This window comes from Heteronotia binoei, chromosome 2, assembly GCF_032191835.1.
Source record: "Heteronotia binoei isolate CCM8104 ecotype False Entrance Well chromosome 2, APGP_CSIRO_Hbin_v1, whole genome shotgun sequence".
NCBI lineage: Eukaryota > Metazoa > Chordata > Lepidosauria > Squamata > Gekkonidae > Heteronotia > Heteronotia binoei.
The window spans coordinates 18,072,504-18,089,936 of NC_083224.1; the positions used below are offsets into that span (position 1 = coordinate 18,072,504).

A 17,433-nucleotide genomic window follows, 5' to 3' on the forward strand; every position below is an offset into this window, starting at 1 on the left:
CATTTAATAACCTATTAAGTAAAGAAGGTTTCTATTTTCCATCCTGAAGCCACTGCACATTAACTTCACTAGGCGTGCCTGAGTTCAATTATTTTCTTTATTGACTTTCTCCACCCCAGGCATGATTTTATAAACCTCTGTTAAGCTCCCTCTTCTCTTAAATTAAGAAATCTCCAACTCCTTAGCTTTTCCTTGTTGAGAAAGTTTTCCAACCCCTCTACGAATCTGGCTGTCCTTTTCCTCTCCTTTTCCAGTAGTGCAATATCCCTTTCAAAACACCCCTGTATACAGCAGGGGTGGCCAAAGTTGCTTAATGCAAGAGCCACAGAGAATAAACATCAGATGTCTGAGAGCTGCACAACATGAACGTCAGATGTTTGAGGAGCCACAAGACAGGTAGGAAGGAAGGCAATTAAACAATTAAAATAATAAAATTACTCCACTTCAGGTGGAAGACAACTAATCAGTCTATAGTGCAAACAGAGCTAGAACCAATGATGTTCCAATAGGCCTGCCCGACAGACACTGTGACAAGGAGGCCAGACTCGATGTACTATGGCCGTCCGCTGCCTCAGTTGAAAGCCTGGCGGAACAGCTCCATTTCACAGGCCCTACGGAAAGGTAGTAAGTCAGGTAGGGCCCTAATCTCCAACGAAAGCATGTTCCACCAGGCTGGAGCCAGGGCACAAAAATCCCTGGCTCAAGTTGAGGCAAGATGGACGCCCTTCGGGCTAGGGTAGGGTGGCCAGACCGTCCCGGTCACCCGGGAAAGTCCCGTTTTTTGCCGCAAATTCCCGCCTCCCGGGCTGGCTATACCGGGACCATTAGAGATCCCGGTTTAGCCAGCCAGAAAAGCCGGCGGGCCGCGCGGGCGGGGAAGGCGGCGAGTGAGGGAGGGAGCGTCCCTGCGCGTGCGCATGGCGATTGGCGGCGGTGTGGTGGGCTCTGCGCATGCGCGGGGCCAGGAGCGTGGGCGGCGTAGGGCCCGCCACACCGCCGCCAATCGCCGTGCGCACGCGCAGGGACGCTCCCTCCCTCACTTGCCGCCTTCCCCGCCCGCGCGCGCGCGGCCCGCCGGCTCCTCTCGCTGGCGTGGGGCCCCGGCGGCGTTGGCGGAGGGGGAGGCGGCGGAGGCCCGCAGCGGCATGGCGGGAGGCCCCGGGTCGGTGGACTCGGCCGCCTCCTCCTCAGCCGCTGCCAGCCCGCCCGGAGGGGAGGCTGCGCCCTGGGAGAAGGTAAGACGGCAGGCAGGGAGGGGGCTGAAAGCGGGGGGGGGCAGCTGGCGGGAGGGGGCGGCCTTCCTTCCTTCCTCCTTCCCTCCCTCCTTCCTTCCTCCCTCCTTCCCTCCCTCCTCCCTCCCTTTCTTCCTTCCTCTCTCCTTCCCTCCCTCCTTCTTCCCTCCCCCCCTCCTTCCTTCCTCCCTCCCTCCTTCCCTCCCACCCTCCTCCCTTCCCTCCTTCCTTCCTTCCTCCCTTTCTTCCTTCCTCCCTCCTTCCTTCCTTCCCTCCCTCCTCCCTTTCTTCCTTCCTCCCTCCTTCCCTCCCTCCTTCCTTCCTTGGTTCTCAAATATCCGATGTTCATGTCTTGCGGCTCTCAAACATCTGACCTTTATTCTGTGTTGCTCTTTTGTTAAGCAACTCTGGCCACTCCTGGAGTAGACAATACTGACTTTGGTGGACCCCAGCACTGATTCAGTGTAAGGGAGCTTTGTGTTTGTGTCTTCTGGTGCAATTTTGTTCTCAAATCCTGTATTTACTTCATCAGTATATGGGATAAGGCACTTTCTCAACTGTGCTGCATAATGCAGCCTATTTATTTTGTCCTGTTTGCTCTGTTGGCTCTATCTGCGCCACCTTCATTTATTTATTTATTTATTCCGGGATTTATAACCCGCCCTTCCCACGAGTGGCTCAGCGTGGCTTACAACAGACAACAAAACAATAAAATTGGAATAAATTAGTTACATTTAAAATCAAGCATTTAAAAACCTAAAACCTTAAAATTAGTATTAACTATACAGTTATCACAGAAATCTAGAAAGCTACATTTATCCAGTCAGGGGTAGGCTAACCGGAAGAGGGTCGTCTTACAGGCCCTGCGGAACTGGGTAAGATCCCGCAGGGCCCTCACCTCTTCCGGTAGCTGGTTCCACCACATAGGGGCCGTTGTAGAGAAGGCCGTGTCTCTCGTCTTGAGACGCACTTCCTTGGGCCCGGGGATGTTGAGAAGATTTTGGGTCCCAGACCTCAGTACTCTCTGGGGAACGTGTGGGGAGAGACGGTCCCTCAGGTAGGCAGGTCCCAGGCCATATAGGGCTTTAAAGGTAATAACCAGCACCTTGTACCGGACCCGGTATGTTATTGGGAGCCAGTGCAGAGCCCGAAGACCCGGCCGAATGTGCCCCCATCTTGGGAGGCCCAATAACAGCTGGGCCGCGGCATTCTGCACCAGCTGCAGTTTCCGGGTCCGGCACAGGGGCAGCCCCATGTAGAGGGCATTGCAGTAATTCAACCTCGAGGTGACCGTAGCGTGGATCACTGTTGCTAGGTCGTCGGGGTCCAGGAAGGGGGCCAACTGCCTTGCCCGTCTAAGATGAAAAAACGCGGACTTGGCAGTGGCCGCTATCTGGGCCTCCATCTTTTAGGGATGGCTTCATCACTTTCGGGGTGTGGATCCCCCAGTGGGGTGGGCTCCCTCCTCCCGCTGTTTCTGATAGCCCTGCGCCCCCTCTTTCATTTGATATGTGTCCCGTGTGGGTGCCACCCTCCCGCCGGGAGATGCCGCAAAATGAGCCCCCTTGAGGCTTATGGCGGCAGGGCTCGGGGGAAGCGAGCTAGACTGCTGTTCTTTTGAGGGGTTATAGAGTGTTTCGAGCCCGTCCCTGTGGCATCAGTCCCATCGTTGTGGGACCCAGGGGGCCGGCGCAGCAGCCCGCTGAAGCAGCCTGTCGGTCACTTCCGGGTTTCTGTCCTGCATCTCGACCTGTGTTATTAGTGACAGGCTGCTTCGGCGGGCCGCTGCGCCGGCCCCCTGGGTCCCACAATGATGGGACCGATGCCGCAGGGACGCGCTCGAAACACTCTATAACCCCTCAAAAGAACAGCAGTCTAGCTCGCTTCCCCCGAGCCCTGCCGCCATAAGCCTCAAGGGGGCTCATTTTGCGGCATCTCCCGGCGGGAGGGTGGCACCCGCACGGGACACATATCAAATGAAAGAGGGGGCGCAGGGCTATCAGAAACAGCCGGCGGAGGGAGTCGGGAGACCACCCCACTGGGGGATCCACACCCCGAAAGTGATGAAGGTGGCGCAGATAGAGCCAACAGAGCAAACATGACAAAATAAATAGGCTGTATTATGCAGCACAGTCTCACTGGAATCTCACTGGAATCTGACTGGCTTCTCAGCGTGGAACCCGTTCTCTCTAGTCTTCTCACTTTGAAAAAAGTAAAAAAAGAGTTTTATTTAACTTTATTTCCCCCTTTCCCTCTCTATAAATAATCTTGGTGTTTCCGGCGGTGATATTTGGGGGATTTTGGGGGACGTCACAGGAAGTGCTGTGAAGTCACTTCCTGTTTCCGGCAGTGGCATTTGGGGAAATGATGTCACAGGAAGTGACGTCACTTCCTGTTTCCGGCGGTGGCATGGCGTCACCGGAAGTGACGTCACTTCCTGTTTCCGGCGGCGCGCGCGCTCCGCGCACACACATTCCTTCCCCCCTCAAGGTGTCCCTGGCTGGCCTGCAGATATTATGGCCACCCTAGGCTAGGGACAGCCAGCAGATGGAGATTAGCTCAACGTAAAGTCCTTCGGGGCAAATATGGGGAGAGGCAGTCCCTCAGATATGTCAATATCAGGCCAGGCAGCGCTTTAAATGTTAGTACCAAAACCTTGGAAGCTAATCCGGTACTCAATAGGTAGCCAATGCAATAATAGTGCGTGAGATCTTGTGAACTTCCCATGCAGGCATTAACAGTGTGAGTCAAGGAAAGGAACACGCCCCTACACCAGAGGTGGAGAACCTCCGTCCTGAGGGCCATATATGGTCCTCAAGGACCCTTGGTGTGGCCCTTGGGGATTGCTGGACTGAACCAAGACACGTGGCAGCCTCCCTGGGGCCTGGCTGGCCAGCGAGGATCGTGGGCTCCAGCCATGCTGTACAGCAGCCTCCCCAGGGGCAGGCAGGGATCACAGGGCCCAGATGTACTGTGCAGCAGCCTCCCCAGGGGAAGGCAGGGATCACAGGGCCCAGATGTACTGTGCAGCAGCCTCCCCAGGGGAAGGCAGGGATCACAGGGCCCAGATGTACTGTGCGGCAGCCTCCCTGGGGCCTGGCTGGCCAGCGAGGATCGTGGGCTCCAGCCATGCTGTACAGCAGCCTCCCCAGGGGCAGGCAGGGATCACAGAGCCCAGATGTACTGTGTGGCAGCCTCCCTGGGGCCTGGCTGGCCGGCCAGAATTGCTGCAGGGCCTGGAAAAGCTACTGTCACAGTTCAGTTTGCACTTGATTATCCCAGATGGTGTGGCCTAATATGCTAATGAGTGTGTGACTTAATATGTTAATATTAAGGGATGTGGTCTAATATGCTACTGAGTTCCTGCTGGGCCTTTTCTACAAAAAAAAGCCCTGGACCTATGCATTTGCCTAGGGTGGAGGGCCGGGTGTGCGCGTGCGAGCCAGATTAGGCTCTCCCCGCATGACTTCAAATAGAAAAACAATTATTTGCATTAATTTTGCTGGCCTGAATCGGCAAAGCACTGCTTTTTAAGTTGATAATTTTTTTATGGCCAGTGAATGATGTTATAAATATCCATATGGCCCTCAGCAGAAAGGTTCCCCACCCCTGCCCTATACTAAAGAGGCCAGTTCAAGAGCATGAGCATGTCAAAGAGCAATCAAGAGCCCAACAGCTCAGAAAGGATGACTTTTCAATGGGTTAGGAGCTGTTCCCATTTCAAGTCACACAGCAAGAATAAAGTTCACATTTTAAGCAAGGGAACATATAGGCAACCCCAGCCCCTTGTGTCAAATATTTAAACATCCAACGCAGTAGGATCCTCAGACAAGTGAGCATTTGTTGTTCTGAACAAAGAAGAAAGCTTCCAGCGGCAAACCTATTATTATCGCTGAGTGGGAGTAAGATGGGGGAAAGCAGTGTTTAAGACCACGGACATCTAAATAATTCTGGTGGCCCAGCCTCAAGACTGTGCCACTAAACTGCCTCTGAAGAATGCACTTTTTCTACCACAACTGGTAACCCCCTGCAAACAACATCCACTGTAGGATTGAAAAAAAAAGGAGGAGGAGGAGGAGAAGGAGGAGGTATTACTCCTTACTCTGAATCTCAGAATGGCTTACAATCTCCATTACCTTCCTCCCCCACAACAGACACCCTGTGAAGTGGGTGGGGCTGAAAGAGCTCTGACAGAAACTGCCCTTTTGAGGACAGCTCTGTGAGAGCTATGGCTGACCCAAGGCCATTCCAGCAGCTGCAAGTGGAGGATTTTTTTTGTGCTAAAAAGGTAGCTGTGTGGGGAGCCCAATATAGATCAAAGGTATGCTGTTGGGAAAGAGAGGTTTTAACTCTTTCCTTCCCATACCATTTGCCTCACTAGAAACCCCTCACCACTGCTTAAATCCCCTGGAGAAAAAACTGTATCTATATCACTGGGCTCAGCAAATCCCAGGCACCAGGTTGCCTAAACATTTCATTGTGGCACCTAATTATGTCCAGTCATTTATTGCAAGTACTTCTTGGTAATTTTCAATAGATGTACAATGCTTGTTTAGGTGAGGGCAAAGGTTTTTTTTGGTAGCAGGAACTCATTTGCATACTAGGCCGCCCCCCCAATGTAGCCAATCCTCCTGGAGTTTACAGAAGGCCCTGTGCTAAGAGTCCTGTAAGCTCTTGGAGAATTGGCTACATTAGGGGTGTGTGGCCTAATATGCAAAGGAGTTCCTGCTACAAAAAAGCCCTGGGTGAGGGTCACAGGCTAGCTCTTTGTTCTGATGACGACTGTACCCCATATTCATTCATACTCTACTACAATTTTATTAAAGCATTTACAAATGACAAGCAACTGTGAAGAGTTTAGGATTTGTGGTAGCAACAACCAAAATGCATTTCAAAGAATTAACAGCATTGTCTAAATCCTTATGCTTTGCTTCAGTTTTGTTTTTAGACTTCTGGTTGATTCAACAACCCTAATCCTATTGTGTTATTAAATGTGTGACACGGAACACTGGACTGGAGGGGCCACTGGCCTGATTGAACATGGCTTCTCGGATGTTCTTATGTCCCATTCATGGACCGTATGGACTCACTCCGTATGATCTGCCTCGAGTCCGGGAAAGGTGGACTATACATAATGTATGTAAATAAATAATTTTTCATTGATATATAAAACCCTAAAGGCTGCAAAAAAATAAGTCTTGCTTCTAAATTTTGGAGGTCTTTCTTAAACCAAACGAAGCTTGTCAAGGCTGCTATAGTGTATCTGCTTTTGTTTTCGAAGCCCCACCTCCTCCACTGACAGACCCTGTCCCCCACTGTTGATCAGCTGACTAGTGGGGGGACTTAACAGGAGAAAGAGGAATGCCCAGGAGACATCGCCGGTGACGTGGCAGCATAACTTCTGGTGCGTAGAGGAAGTGACATCACACTAGCAGCATCTGGGTGACACTCTGGTATTTGGGCAAAAACTCTATGGTAGAAGCCATTTTTACCATATATATATTTTTTGCCCAGAGTGTCAGAGTAGCTCTTTGTTCTGATGATGACTGTACCCCATATTCACTGCTGCGGTGTGATGACATCACTTCTTACGTACATCGGAAATGACGTCTCTGTGTTCCTGGTGGCATCACCTGGGTCCCCCTCCTGCTCCTAGTAAGTTCCCCCCCCCCCCCATCTCCTGCCAGTTGCCAGGAAGGACCTGGCAAACCTACGGATTAAAGAAGCATGTCTGTCTGTGTTTTTGGTCAGAGAAAGAGTGCACGGGCCCCCATGGCAGCCCTGATCCATACTGCTCTCTTCTTTCTTTTTTAGGAACAAAATGACACACATGGAATTCGAAATGTAGACCTCCAGCACCCCGCATGGCTTAGCCCTCGAAGGCACCTCATCGTCAACAGATTTGGCTGAAGGCTGTTCAGCATCCATTTTCTTTATCAAGCACAGCTCTATCCTTAACAGAATTTAGCTACAAGAAATTCTATATGGTATTTGTAATGGGCAGCTTTCCCTAGACCTTTACATAGTTTGCTGTTTCACTGAAGGAGTTACTGAGCACGTTTTTATTTTGCTAGCATTCTCATTTGTGCTGGTGTCCAGAGAGAACTCGGTGTGTGTGAATTAAACGGCATTCATTTGTGGAACGCAGGACAGCACTGTAAGACAAAGCCCCACGGATTCTGCGACACCCAAAACAGCTATATCCAAACCCATGGAAACCTCACTTCTGACATGAAGAAAACCAGCTACTTTGCATACTTTCGTTATCTTGCATGCAATTTTTTAAAAAAAAATTAAAGAACTTTTTGGGCAAAAGCGGAGGTACCGGAGGAAGAAGAGCTAAGGATACAGCGGAGAAATGGCTGATGGGATGAAAGGGAATGCTCATGCATGCTGAGCAGGGCGCTAAAGCCCTGGAATGCTTATGGAACTTCTTTTGATATTTAAGCCAAACACTGCCTCATGTTTCCAGGCTTCCCAATGCCGCAGTTAGGAAGAGAAAATTGCTTTTTAAAGAAGCGAGCAGACTTATACTTCAACCATGCTGGTTGCACCCAAGCTATTAAGACACTGTGCATACTCAACTGAAGCCTCATGCAGATGTATACAACTCAGCTCAGTTCATAACAACCAATGGTCCCTCTAAGCTGCAGAGTCTTGTGAGCAAAAATTCTACTTTGGGAGCTACTGGTAGAAAAGTTGTGAGCTACTAAATAAATTATTGTGCTCTGGGGTCATCCTTTCTGAGCTAAGACAAAAATGTGTGAGCTGGAGGCTAAACATCTGTGAGCTAGCTCACATTAACTCAGCTTAGAGGGAACACTGTGAATCGTAACTATATCCCAGAGAACACAGCATTTAGAAGTGACATGTTGCATTTGCAAATGAGTACATAAGAACGGATATAAAAGGTCAACGGTCTTTAAGGAAAGAGCAACCACTCACCTGATCCGTAAGCTCTCCCCATAAGGCAGGATAGAAAAAGCCACACACAGAGTTCGCTTGGCACAAATCAATACTATCCTACAAGGAGGCAAAAAACAAACAAACAGGCTCATATGAAACATCAGTAGTGTTTTGCATTTGTCTGCAACCTCTTTAACTGCCCACTTAGCTCAAGTTTTTATTGAACACCTGTCGGAACTTTTGTTTTAAACTTCGGCAACTCAGCAATGGAATATGTTTTTGGTTGCAAACTAGTATACACGTCCATTAACCATTTCTGACATATCGCCTTAACAGAGAAATTTATTATTTATTTATTACTTTAAATTTTTATCCCACCCTCTCCGCAAGCAGACTCAGGGCGGCTAACAGTTCAAACATCTATAATACAATTTAAAACCAATAAAATACAATTTGAAACATTTTGTGGTGCTGTACAACTTCGATATAAGAGAGATCTTTCTTTTTCTGTTAGTGATCCTATAATGTTCGTAGCTCCTCAGCGGTGTAAGGCGGCAGTTCTCTCCCGGTTTAGGTGTTGAAGGCCAGTTGGAATAGTTCAGTTCTGCAGAACTGAGAAAGATCCCGCAGGGCCCTGATGGCCTCCGGGAGGGCATTCCACATTTCTGGTGCTGCCACCAAGAAGGCCCTAGCCTGTGTAGGACCGAAGATTTTGTGTCCCTGAATGCAGTACTCTCTGGGGAACATGCGGAGAAAGGCGGTCCTGTAGATAGGCAGGGCCCCAACCATAAAGAGCTTTTAACGTCAAAACCAACACCTTGAAACGGACTCGGAACACAATAAGTAGCCAGTGCAGCTCTTTCAGCACTAGCTGAACAGTTCAGCAGGAGATCCCATGTTTTGCAAACAGAATTCCAAGAATTCAATATCCTGCAGTCTCCAATTAAAAGATCTCGGGCAGTTTTAGGTAAGACCTTTTCTTGAGAACTGCCGCCGTTCAGATTAGATGATAATAGTCCAGACAGACCCAATAGTCTCACTCATCTCCATCCACTTCGTGCGACCACTACAGGCATCCCAGCAATGAGGCTTAAGTTCAGGCTTAGTTAGTTAATGGTCATTTTGAATGGTGTTGTTGTCAGAATAGCTGTGTCAAGAAACCTTCTGCAAGTAACTGCAATGTTGCCCTTCACTACCACTCTGAAAACAGTTGTTTCTCTCCTGCTGAAAACTGCCAAGCATGGTTTGACCACACTTCTTCACTAGCAACACAAGTTTTCCCATGTCTCCCATCAGTTCCTTGAACAGCTAGACTAAAGGGACATAGAAATGCTCAACCATTTTGTGGGGGAGAGGAAGGGAATGAAGCTCAATTCCCATGGATGTTATTCCTTTCCCACCCCATTCAGTTTAGTGGCACTTAACAGCTCTGTTCACTCCCAGTGACATCCTCCGAGAAGTCAAATCTGATTGGTTCATAGGCTTGATGTCACCATACTACCTATCTGATTCCTGAGTGACTAGAATAACGTAGGGAAAAAAACCGAAAACCCACAAAAAACAAAACAAGGCTTTGGTAAGGAAGAGTTCTGCTCTCTCAAAACAGACTTTCAGTGCAAACAAAGCTTTGCTCCTGAACATTCGGGACTAAAAATCCCTGCTTCTGAACATTCGGGACTAAAAATCCCCGCTTCTGAACATTCGGGACTAAAAATCCCCGCTTCTGAACATTCGGGACTAAAAATCCCTGCTTCTGAACATTCGGGACTAAAAATCCCTGCTTCTGAACATTCGACACATCCTCAGCATGGGAATGTTTGCCATAATCTCTGAAGAACCCTTCTGTTCACAAGAAAGTTACCTGCTGTTCTTTGTGTCGTACTGCCTCATGTTCTTGATGAAGTGTACTTTCTTCAAGCCTTTGTGTCTTGGTGAGCCAGATATGTGCTTGGTTCTACGATGGGGGGGAGAAAAAGATGAAATTAAGCAATCTCAACATGGAAAGATAAATGGCAAAATAATCTGGATTGTACAACTGAAATGCGCTCGCATGCAGGGGGCCTTGGGTATTCAGCTCGGAGGAAGATGCAGGGGAAAAAAGGACTCGCAACGCATGCAACAAGGGCAGGTTGATGCTGCTTTGGAACAAGTACCTTCGGACACTGGCACATTCCACTATGTCTTCTAAAAACTCTAGAGAGCAGCGCTGGGAGATAAAACGCCTTCTGCAAAAATGCACAACATCACGAAGAGCGAACAGTATTAGTTCATGGCCTCCGAGATCCGCAAGGTGTCTTACTACAACAGCAGACCTATAAGTTTAGTAGCTCCCCCCCCCGCTCCCACCCCACCGTATGCCTTACAGATTAAAGTTGCTGTTGCCAGACCTCTGTTTACAGGAACACTTCCCCAACTGACCTGTCACTGCTGAAGACTCTCTAAACATCTGCCACGGAACCCTTGAGCACAGCAGAGATTTCTGGGGCTCGCTGTAAGGGGCACACAGTTCCCCTGACGCAAAGGCCAGGCATGACGGACTTCACAATTACCCTGCACAAACCCTGTGTCCTAAAAACCCATGCAACTGACTTCTAGCAACTTTAGAGAAAGAACAGCAGCTCATCTGGAATATGGAACCCCTGGCGAGCTTCCAATAGATTCCCTGAACAGAATGATCTAGCCGTAACATCCCATCCCTGCCCAGGTCTGGATAGACCACTTCCAACATTTATTTTTTTACCATTGTATCGGATCAGCAAGAACAAATCCCCCCCCCCCCCGCCAAATCTACCTGAATGGCTCCCTGTTAGTCTTAATGAGATTAATACTCTAATCAAAGATTTCAGCTTTTCACGGCTGGTAACATCATTAGGGTTTGTAGAATCTTTCTGGCTCAAGTGCCGTGTTCTACTGGAGAAAGTTTTTCTTCCAGACGTTTCGTTCTCAGCTGCGGAGAACATCCTCAGTGGCGTTGCAGCCGGAGCAGCCAAGAAGGTCAGAGCGCCTGCTCCAGCTACAACGCCACTGAGGATGTTCTCCGCAGCTGAGAACGAAACGTCTGGAAGAAAAACTTTCTCCAGTAGAACACGGCACTTGAGCCAGAAAGATTCTACAAACCCTAATACTCTAATCAATCAGTTGAAGGCAGGGAAGGCCCCAGGCTCAGACAGTCTCCCAACAGAACAATTTACAAATAATTCTGACTGGTGGGCTTCTCCTTTGGCAACTCTCTTCACAGTGATCAATAAAACAGGGACCATGCCTGAATCATGGACAAATTCCATAGCGGTCCCAATTTACAAGAAGGGTGACTGACCCGCAAGCACTAGAGAACTACTGCCCAATTAATCTGCTTGACATAGCAGGCAAATTATATGCAAGACACCTCTTGGGGAAACTTACTTCATGGATGCAAGAGCAAAATCTCCCAAGTAGGGAACAGATTGGATTTTGCCCTGGCAAGTCTACACTGGACCACGGTATAACTCTTAGCCATCTGATAGAGAAATACAGCGGTACAGGGGGCGGTTAGAAGGCTGTTTGCGGCCTTCCTTGATTTAAAAGGGGCATTTGACTCTATTCCCAGGGACCGTCTATGGAATAAATTGGACATCATGGGTCTGGATAAATGCCCACTTTTTCTTATCTGTAAAATGCATTCTCTTGATCTAGCAGTAAAAAAAAAAAAAAGGTAAAGGTAGTCCCTGTGCAAGTACTGAGTCATTACCGACCCATGGGGTGATGTCACATCATGGCGTTTTCTTGGCAGACTTTTTTACAGGGTGGTTTGCCATTGCCTTCCCCAGTCATCTACATTTTACCCCCAGCAAGCTGGGTACTCATTTTACCAACCTTGGAAGGGTGGAAGGCTGAGTCAACCTTGAGTCGGCTACCTGAACAGTAAAAACAGGTATACAATTTGATTAATGAGTGAGCATTCTCTTGAAAAAGAAAATTCCCTAGATTCTCCTTCTGGTTGCTGGAGTTCTGGTGAAATTCAAGTGGAAAACTTGCACGCTGTTATCCTTGCACATACGAGAGACCGAGGCAGGGAAGACGTGGTAGAATGGACCATCCCGCTTCAGACTGCAGGTAGACGACTCCATTTTGAACGCCCCCCAACTTAATATAAAGAATTCCTTCCGAATAGAAAGCAAGAACATGACGCAAAGAGAGAGGATATAACTTTGTCTCCTCTCTCAAACTTCAGCTTTCCAGAGAATTAGCCAAACAGTACATCATATGACTAGAACAGGGGTGTCAAACATGCAGTTCAGGGGCCGAATCAGGCCCCCGAGCAACTGGCTGTCATCTGCTTCCTTTTCCTTGTATCTTGCTTCCTTCTGCATGCTTTGCAAGGCTTGCTCATTCGCACAGGAGCTACAGAGCAAAGCTTCTATTTTCTCCACTGGCTGAGGCTCCTCCTTTAGGGGGGGAAGGAGAGCTTGGTTTGGCAGGCTCTCTCAATTGCAGAGCAGAGGTACTGAGCCAAGCCTCTCTTCCTTCTATTGGCTGAGGCTCCGCCCCCTCCCAGTCTCCTGGGGAAGGAAGGAAATAGCCAGAGCTTCCTTTGCTGAGCTCCCTGAATCCCATGGGAGAAATACAAAGAAAGCATCTTTAAGACCAATGAGTGCTAACGTTTTAAACATATTTTAAGTTCTTAAAATATATATATATGGCCTAGGACCTACCTACCTACCTTAGGGACCGTCTCTCCCCACATGTTCCCCAGAGAGTACTTAGATCTGGATCTCAAAACCTTCTAGTAATCCCCGGGCCGAAGGAGGCCTGTCTGAAGTCAACCAAAGATAGGGCCTTTTCAATCACAGCCCCTTGCTGGTGGAACTAGCTACTGGAGGAGGTGAGGGCCTTGCGGAACCTTGGGCAGTTCTGCAAGGCCTGTAAGATTGTCCTTTTCTGGTTGGCATACAACTGACCCGTATTTAAGAACTGCGGAGGAAGGCCGTCAGAATAGCACCAAACTGTTAGACTGTTCTTTCTGGTTTTATAGTTTTAATTATTGTAAATTATTGAATGTGTTTTAATATTTACTAATTTTATTGTTCTGGTATTTTATGTTGTGAGCCGCCCTGAGCCCGCTTTGGTGGGGAGGGCGGGATATAAATCAAATAAATAAATAAAATATATATCTCAGCTACCTAATCTTATACAGTTATACACATGGCCTGGCCCGACATTGCTGGGCCCAACCCGACATGACCCGGCCCAACAAGGTCTTATTTATGTCAGATCCGGCCCTCATAACAAATGAGTTCGACACTCCTGGGCTAGAAGGTGGTTGTTGTGATCTAACATTGGAAAGAACCATCTGTTCCTCTTCATACAGTGCCAACGGCATGCTAGGGAAACCTCAATTTGTCTCCAGGCTGTGCAGGGAATGGCTAAAGTTTAACCCATTCAATCTTCTGGGGTTTTTTATTGAAAACCAAGGTTCCTGCTTGGTTGTGTTTCAAACAGGAAGTGCATTTGTCTCCTTTAAACTTCCAATAAAGAAAAAAACAAGACAGCTTGGTTTCAAACAATGAAACTAACAGAACTGAAGGGCTAACTGGATTCCCTTCTTCCAACTTCAGAAACAAACTGAAGCCGCACAAACCTGCAATTTGCATTTTGTAGACTGAAAGTCTTATTTATGATTGCATCGTTGCATATTCATGGATAAGCATTTAAAAACACACACACACAAATGCACACACAAATTCAAGTTACACTTGAGCATCGAAAGCAATTCTAGCACTGCTATTTTTTGCTGAGTAATTAGAACTTACACAAGTGATACCTGCTTCTGAGAATTCTACAGAGGAGAAAACAGAAAAACAGTCACCCACGCTGGAAATGGATTTCAAGTTCAGTTCCGCTTCTGTGTCAAGAATGATAGTCTCTGAATTAGCCTATGAAATTATACCAAATTGCTCTCTGGGGCAAGAATGTCAAAAGAGCAGTTTCCCACACTCAATCATACTGTGGTAGGGAGCACTGCTGTGTGCGAGTCATTAAAATCCTATGATTTTCTGTTCTTGAAGACCAAGTTTTGAAAAGCTGCAATTGTACTACTTTTATTCCTTTCTCTCAAGAGCGTTCCAAGCACGACTACCCCACTGCGAGTAGTTTTGCTCTTTGGCTGTAAAGAGTAAAGTATGCAGCGGGGGAGGTACAGTTTCTCAGTGGTAGAGCATCTGCTTGGTAAGCAGAAGGTCCCAGGTTCAATCCCCGGCATCTCCAACTAAAAAGGGTCCAGGCAAATAGGCTCTCCAGCTTGAGACCCTGGAGAGCCGCTGCCAGTCTGAGTAGACAATACTGACTTTGATGGACCGAGGGTATGATTCAGTAGAAGGCAGCTTCATAGGTTCATGCAGCCATGAAAAGCCAATACTGTTTATTACTTTGGGGGATTTGCAGCAGGTTATTCCTCAGGTGCGAGGCCTGATAGTTTCAGTAAACTTAACTTCTTGAGTCCTACTGCAAATCGAAAATAACCAAGTTATCGAATATTGGTTATCAAAAATAACCACGTGCAAACGGTGGTGGGGGGATAAGTGTTGTCATGGCTCACGGCTCTGGTATTCCTTGGAGGTCTCCCATCCAAATACTAGTCAGGGACGACCCTGCATAGCTTCTGAGATCTGATGAGATCGAGCTAGCCTGGGCTATCTAAGTCAAGACCAAAGTGAAAGTAAGACATGTAAAAGAACTGGCCACAAGAGAAACACCATCCATGGCCCTCCTTGGAACAGAATGTATGGTAAGGTAAGTAGGACGAAAACGTGCTAGTGAAAGAAGTACTTTTCTCCCTTTCTCACAATACAAGAACTTGTGGACAAAGGATAAAAGGAAGTACTTCTTCATCCAAAGGGTGATTTACACGTGGAATTCACTGCCACAGGAGGTGCTGGCAGCTGCCAGCTGCCAGCTTCAAGAGGGGACTGGATAAACATATGGAGCAGAGCTCTATCAGTGGCTATTAGCCACAGTATATTGATGGAACTCTCTGTCTGAGGCAGTGATGCTCTGTATTCTGGGTGCTTGGGGGGGGGCACAGTGGGAGGGGCTTCTAGTGTCCTGGTCCCACGGATGGACCTCCTGATGGCAGAGTGTTGGATTGGATTGGCCATTGGTCTGATCCGACATGGCTTCTCTTATGTTCTTATCTGTAATAACAAGACCAATTCTCCCACAGTAAAGCAGCTCCTTGGTCAAAGTGAACTAATCTGTTGCCTTGAGATGAGCTGTAATCCCAGGAAATCTCCAGGTACTGCCTGGACGTTGGCAACCCTAGTTATAGGGGTTAAAGTGCCAGGCTAGGATATGAGACACCTGGGTTCAGCCCCCACAGTTCTGCCAAGAAACCTGCTGGGCAATGCCTGTCAGCTAAAGCTACCTCAGAATTATTCTGAAGATAAAATGGTAAAATGATCAATGTATGCAAATTTTCTTAACATAAGAGCTACACAGAATAAACTTCAGATGTTTGAGAGCCACAAGTTGGGAAGGAAGGAAGGGAGGGAAGGAAGATAAATAGATGGGAAGTGGGAGGGAGTGATGAAAAGAAAACAACTTTAACTTTAAATGCATTATCCAAACTGCTGGCTGGTTTGGCTTAAGGAAGTGATTTAAATTGAGAAATGCCTTCTCCAAGCTGGCTGATGGGGTGGTGGGGGCTTCAAGAGTCACACAATGTGTGTGAAAGAGCAACACATGGCTCCTGAGCCACAGTTTGGCCAGCCCTGGTGTACGCTCTTGCAAGGAGCTCTAGGGAGGAGGGGTGTTTTGCTTTAAAAAAAAAAAAAACCTTAGATAGGCTCCACTTCCCTCAGTAATACCTTCCCCACTGGTGCTTTAAGCCTTGAAAGAGGTTAAAAGGGTCATAAACGGAGGCCCGGGCCCAATGAAGACGGTGGGAATTGTTTCAGGTCAAGCACATCAGCTATCAGTTGCCTGACAAGAATTTCCTCTGAAAAAAACCACGAACAAAGGCGTCCTTAACTGTCATTCTCACCAGTCAAAACACACTCTTACTGACAAATTGATCGGCTAATTGTTCTATTAAACCTCACAGCTTTTATACTTCCTATAAAATTTAAAAAAAAAAACGAAGAAGCGCAAGTGCAATCCAAGCACAAAAGCCACATGAATATTTATAATGTAAAACTGCCTCTCGTTTGTGAGGGAGAAAGGTGGTCAGCATTTTAAAACAAACAAAGAAATAAAATGAAATATGTAACAAGAGCGTGCACAACTGACTTGAGTTACTGTGGCTGATGTTCATAAATTTGTTTTTAATGTGGCTTCTGTTGGGACTTTTACTTTGGATAAAGGCAGCTACCCACGATCTCTGTTTACAGGATAAAAAAAGAAGAGACGTATCTTGTGAAGGCCATCTTTGTTATCAGCAACCTCCCTCCCATTTTTAATCAGATCATAAGAACCTCAGAAGAGCCATGCTGGATTGAACAATGGTTCATCCAGTCCAGCATCCTGTCTCACATCGTGGCTGACCAGTTCCTCTTGAGGGGTAACAACAGGGCATAGAGGTTGAGGCCTTCCTCGGATATTGCCTCCTGGCTCTGGGATTCAGAGGATTAGTGCCCCTGTACATGGAGACTCCCCTCCTTTACCATGGCTAGTAGCCATTGCTAGACCTGTCTTCCATGAATCTCTCTAAAAAGGTCTAGGTAGTCCCCTGTGCAAGCGCCAAGTCATTACCCATGGGGGTGACGTCACATCATGACATTTTCTTGGCAGACTTTTTATGGGGTGGTTTGCCATTGCCTTCTCCAATCATCTACGCTTCACCCCCAGCAAGCTGGGTACTCATTTTACCGATTTCAGAAGGATGGAAGGCTGAGTCAACCTTGAGCCGGCTACCTGAACCCAGCTTCCATCAGGTCATGAGAAGAGCTTGGACTACAGTACTGCAGTTTACCACTCTGCACCATGGGGCTCCTATGAATTTCTCTAATCCCCCTTTAAAGCTGTGGTCATCACACCTGCCAGTGAATTCTACGTTTCAATCACTTTCTGTGTAAAGTAGTATTCCCTTTCGCCAATCCTGAACTTATTCCCTTTCGCCAATCCTGAACTTACAGTCTACCAGTTTCATTGGATGCCCTTGAGTTCTAGAATTTTGAGAGAGGGAGAAAAAATTATATTTCTCAACTCTCTCCACTCCATGCATAATTTTATAAACCTTCATTGTGCTCCCCCCCCCCACATAGAAAAGTCCCAGACTTTTCAGCCTTTCCTCATAGGGAAGGTACTTCCAACCCCCTAATCC

The 17,433-nt window shown here is 47.6% G+C and overlaps 1 protein-coding gene across 1 annotated transcript in view; it reads right to left on the minus strand.

Moving 5' to 3' along the window:
• The window catches only part of CABLES2 (Cdk5 and Abl enzyme substrate 2), a 108,846-nt gene that overhangs the window by 36,572 nt on the left and 54,841 nt on the right, over positions 1–17,433 (minus strand). Inside the window, exons 2-3 of the mRNA XM_060232935.1 lie at positions 10,000–10,092; positions 8,178–8,255 (exon numbers count right to left, since the gene is read on the minus strand). Of these exons, the coding sequence (XP_060088918.1) occupies positions 8,178–8,255; positions 10,000–10,092 (171 nt within the window). The remainder of the gene's footprint in view (positions 1–8,177; positions 8,256–9,999; positions 10,093–17,433) is intronic.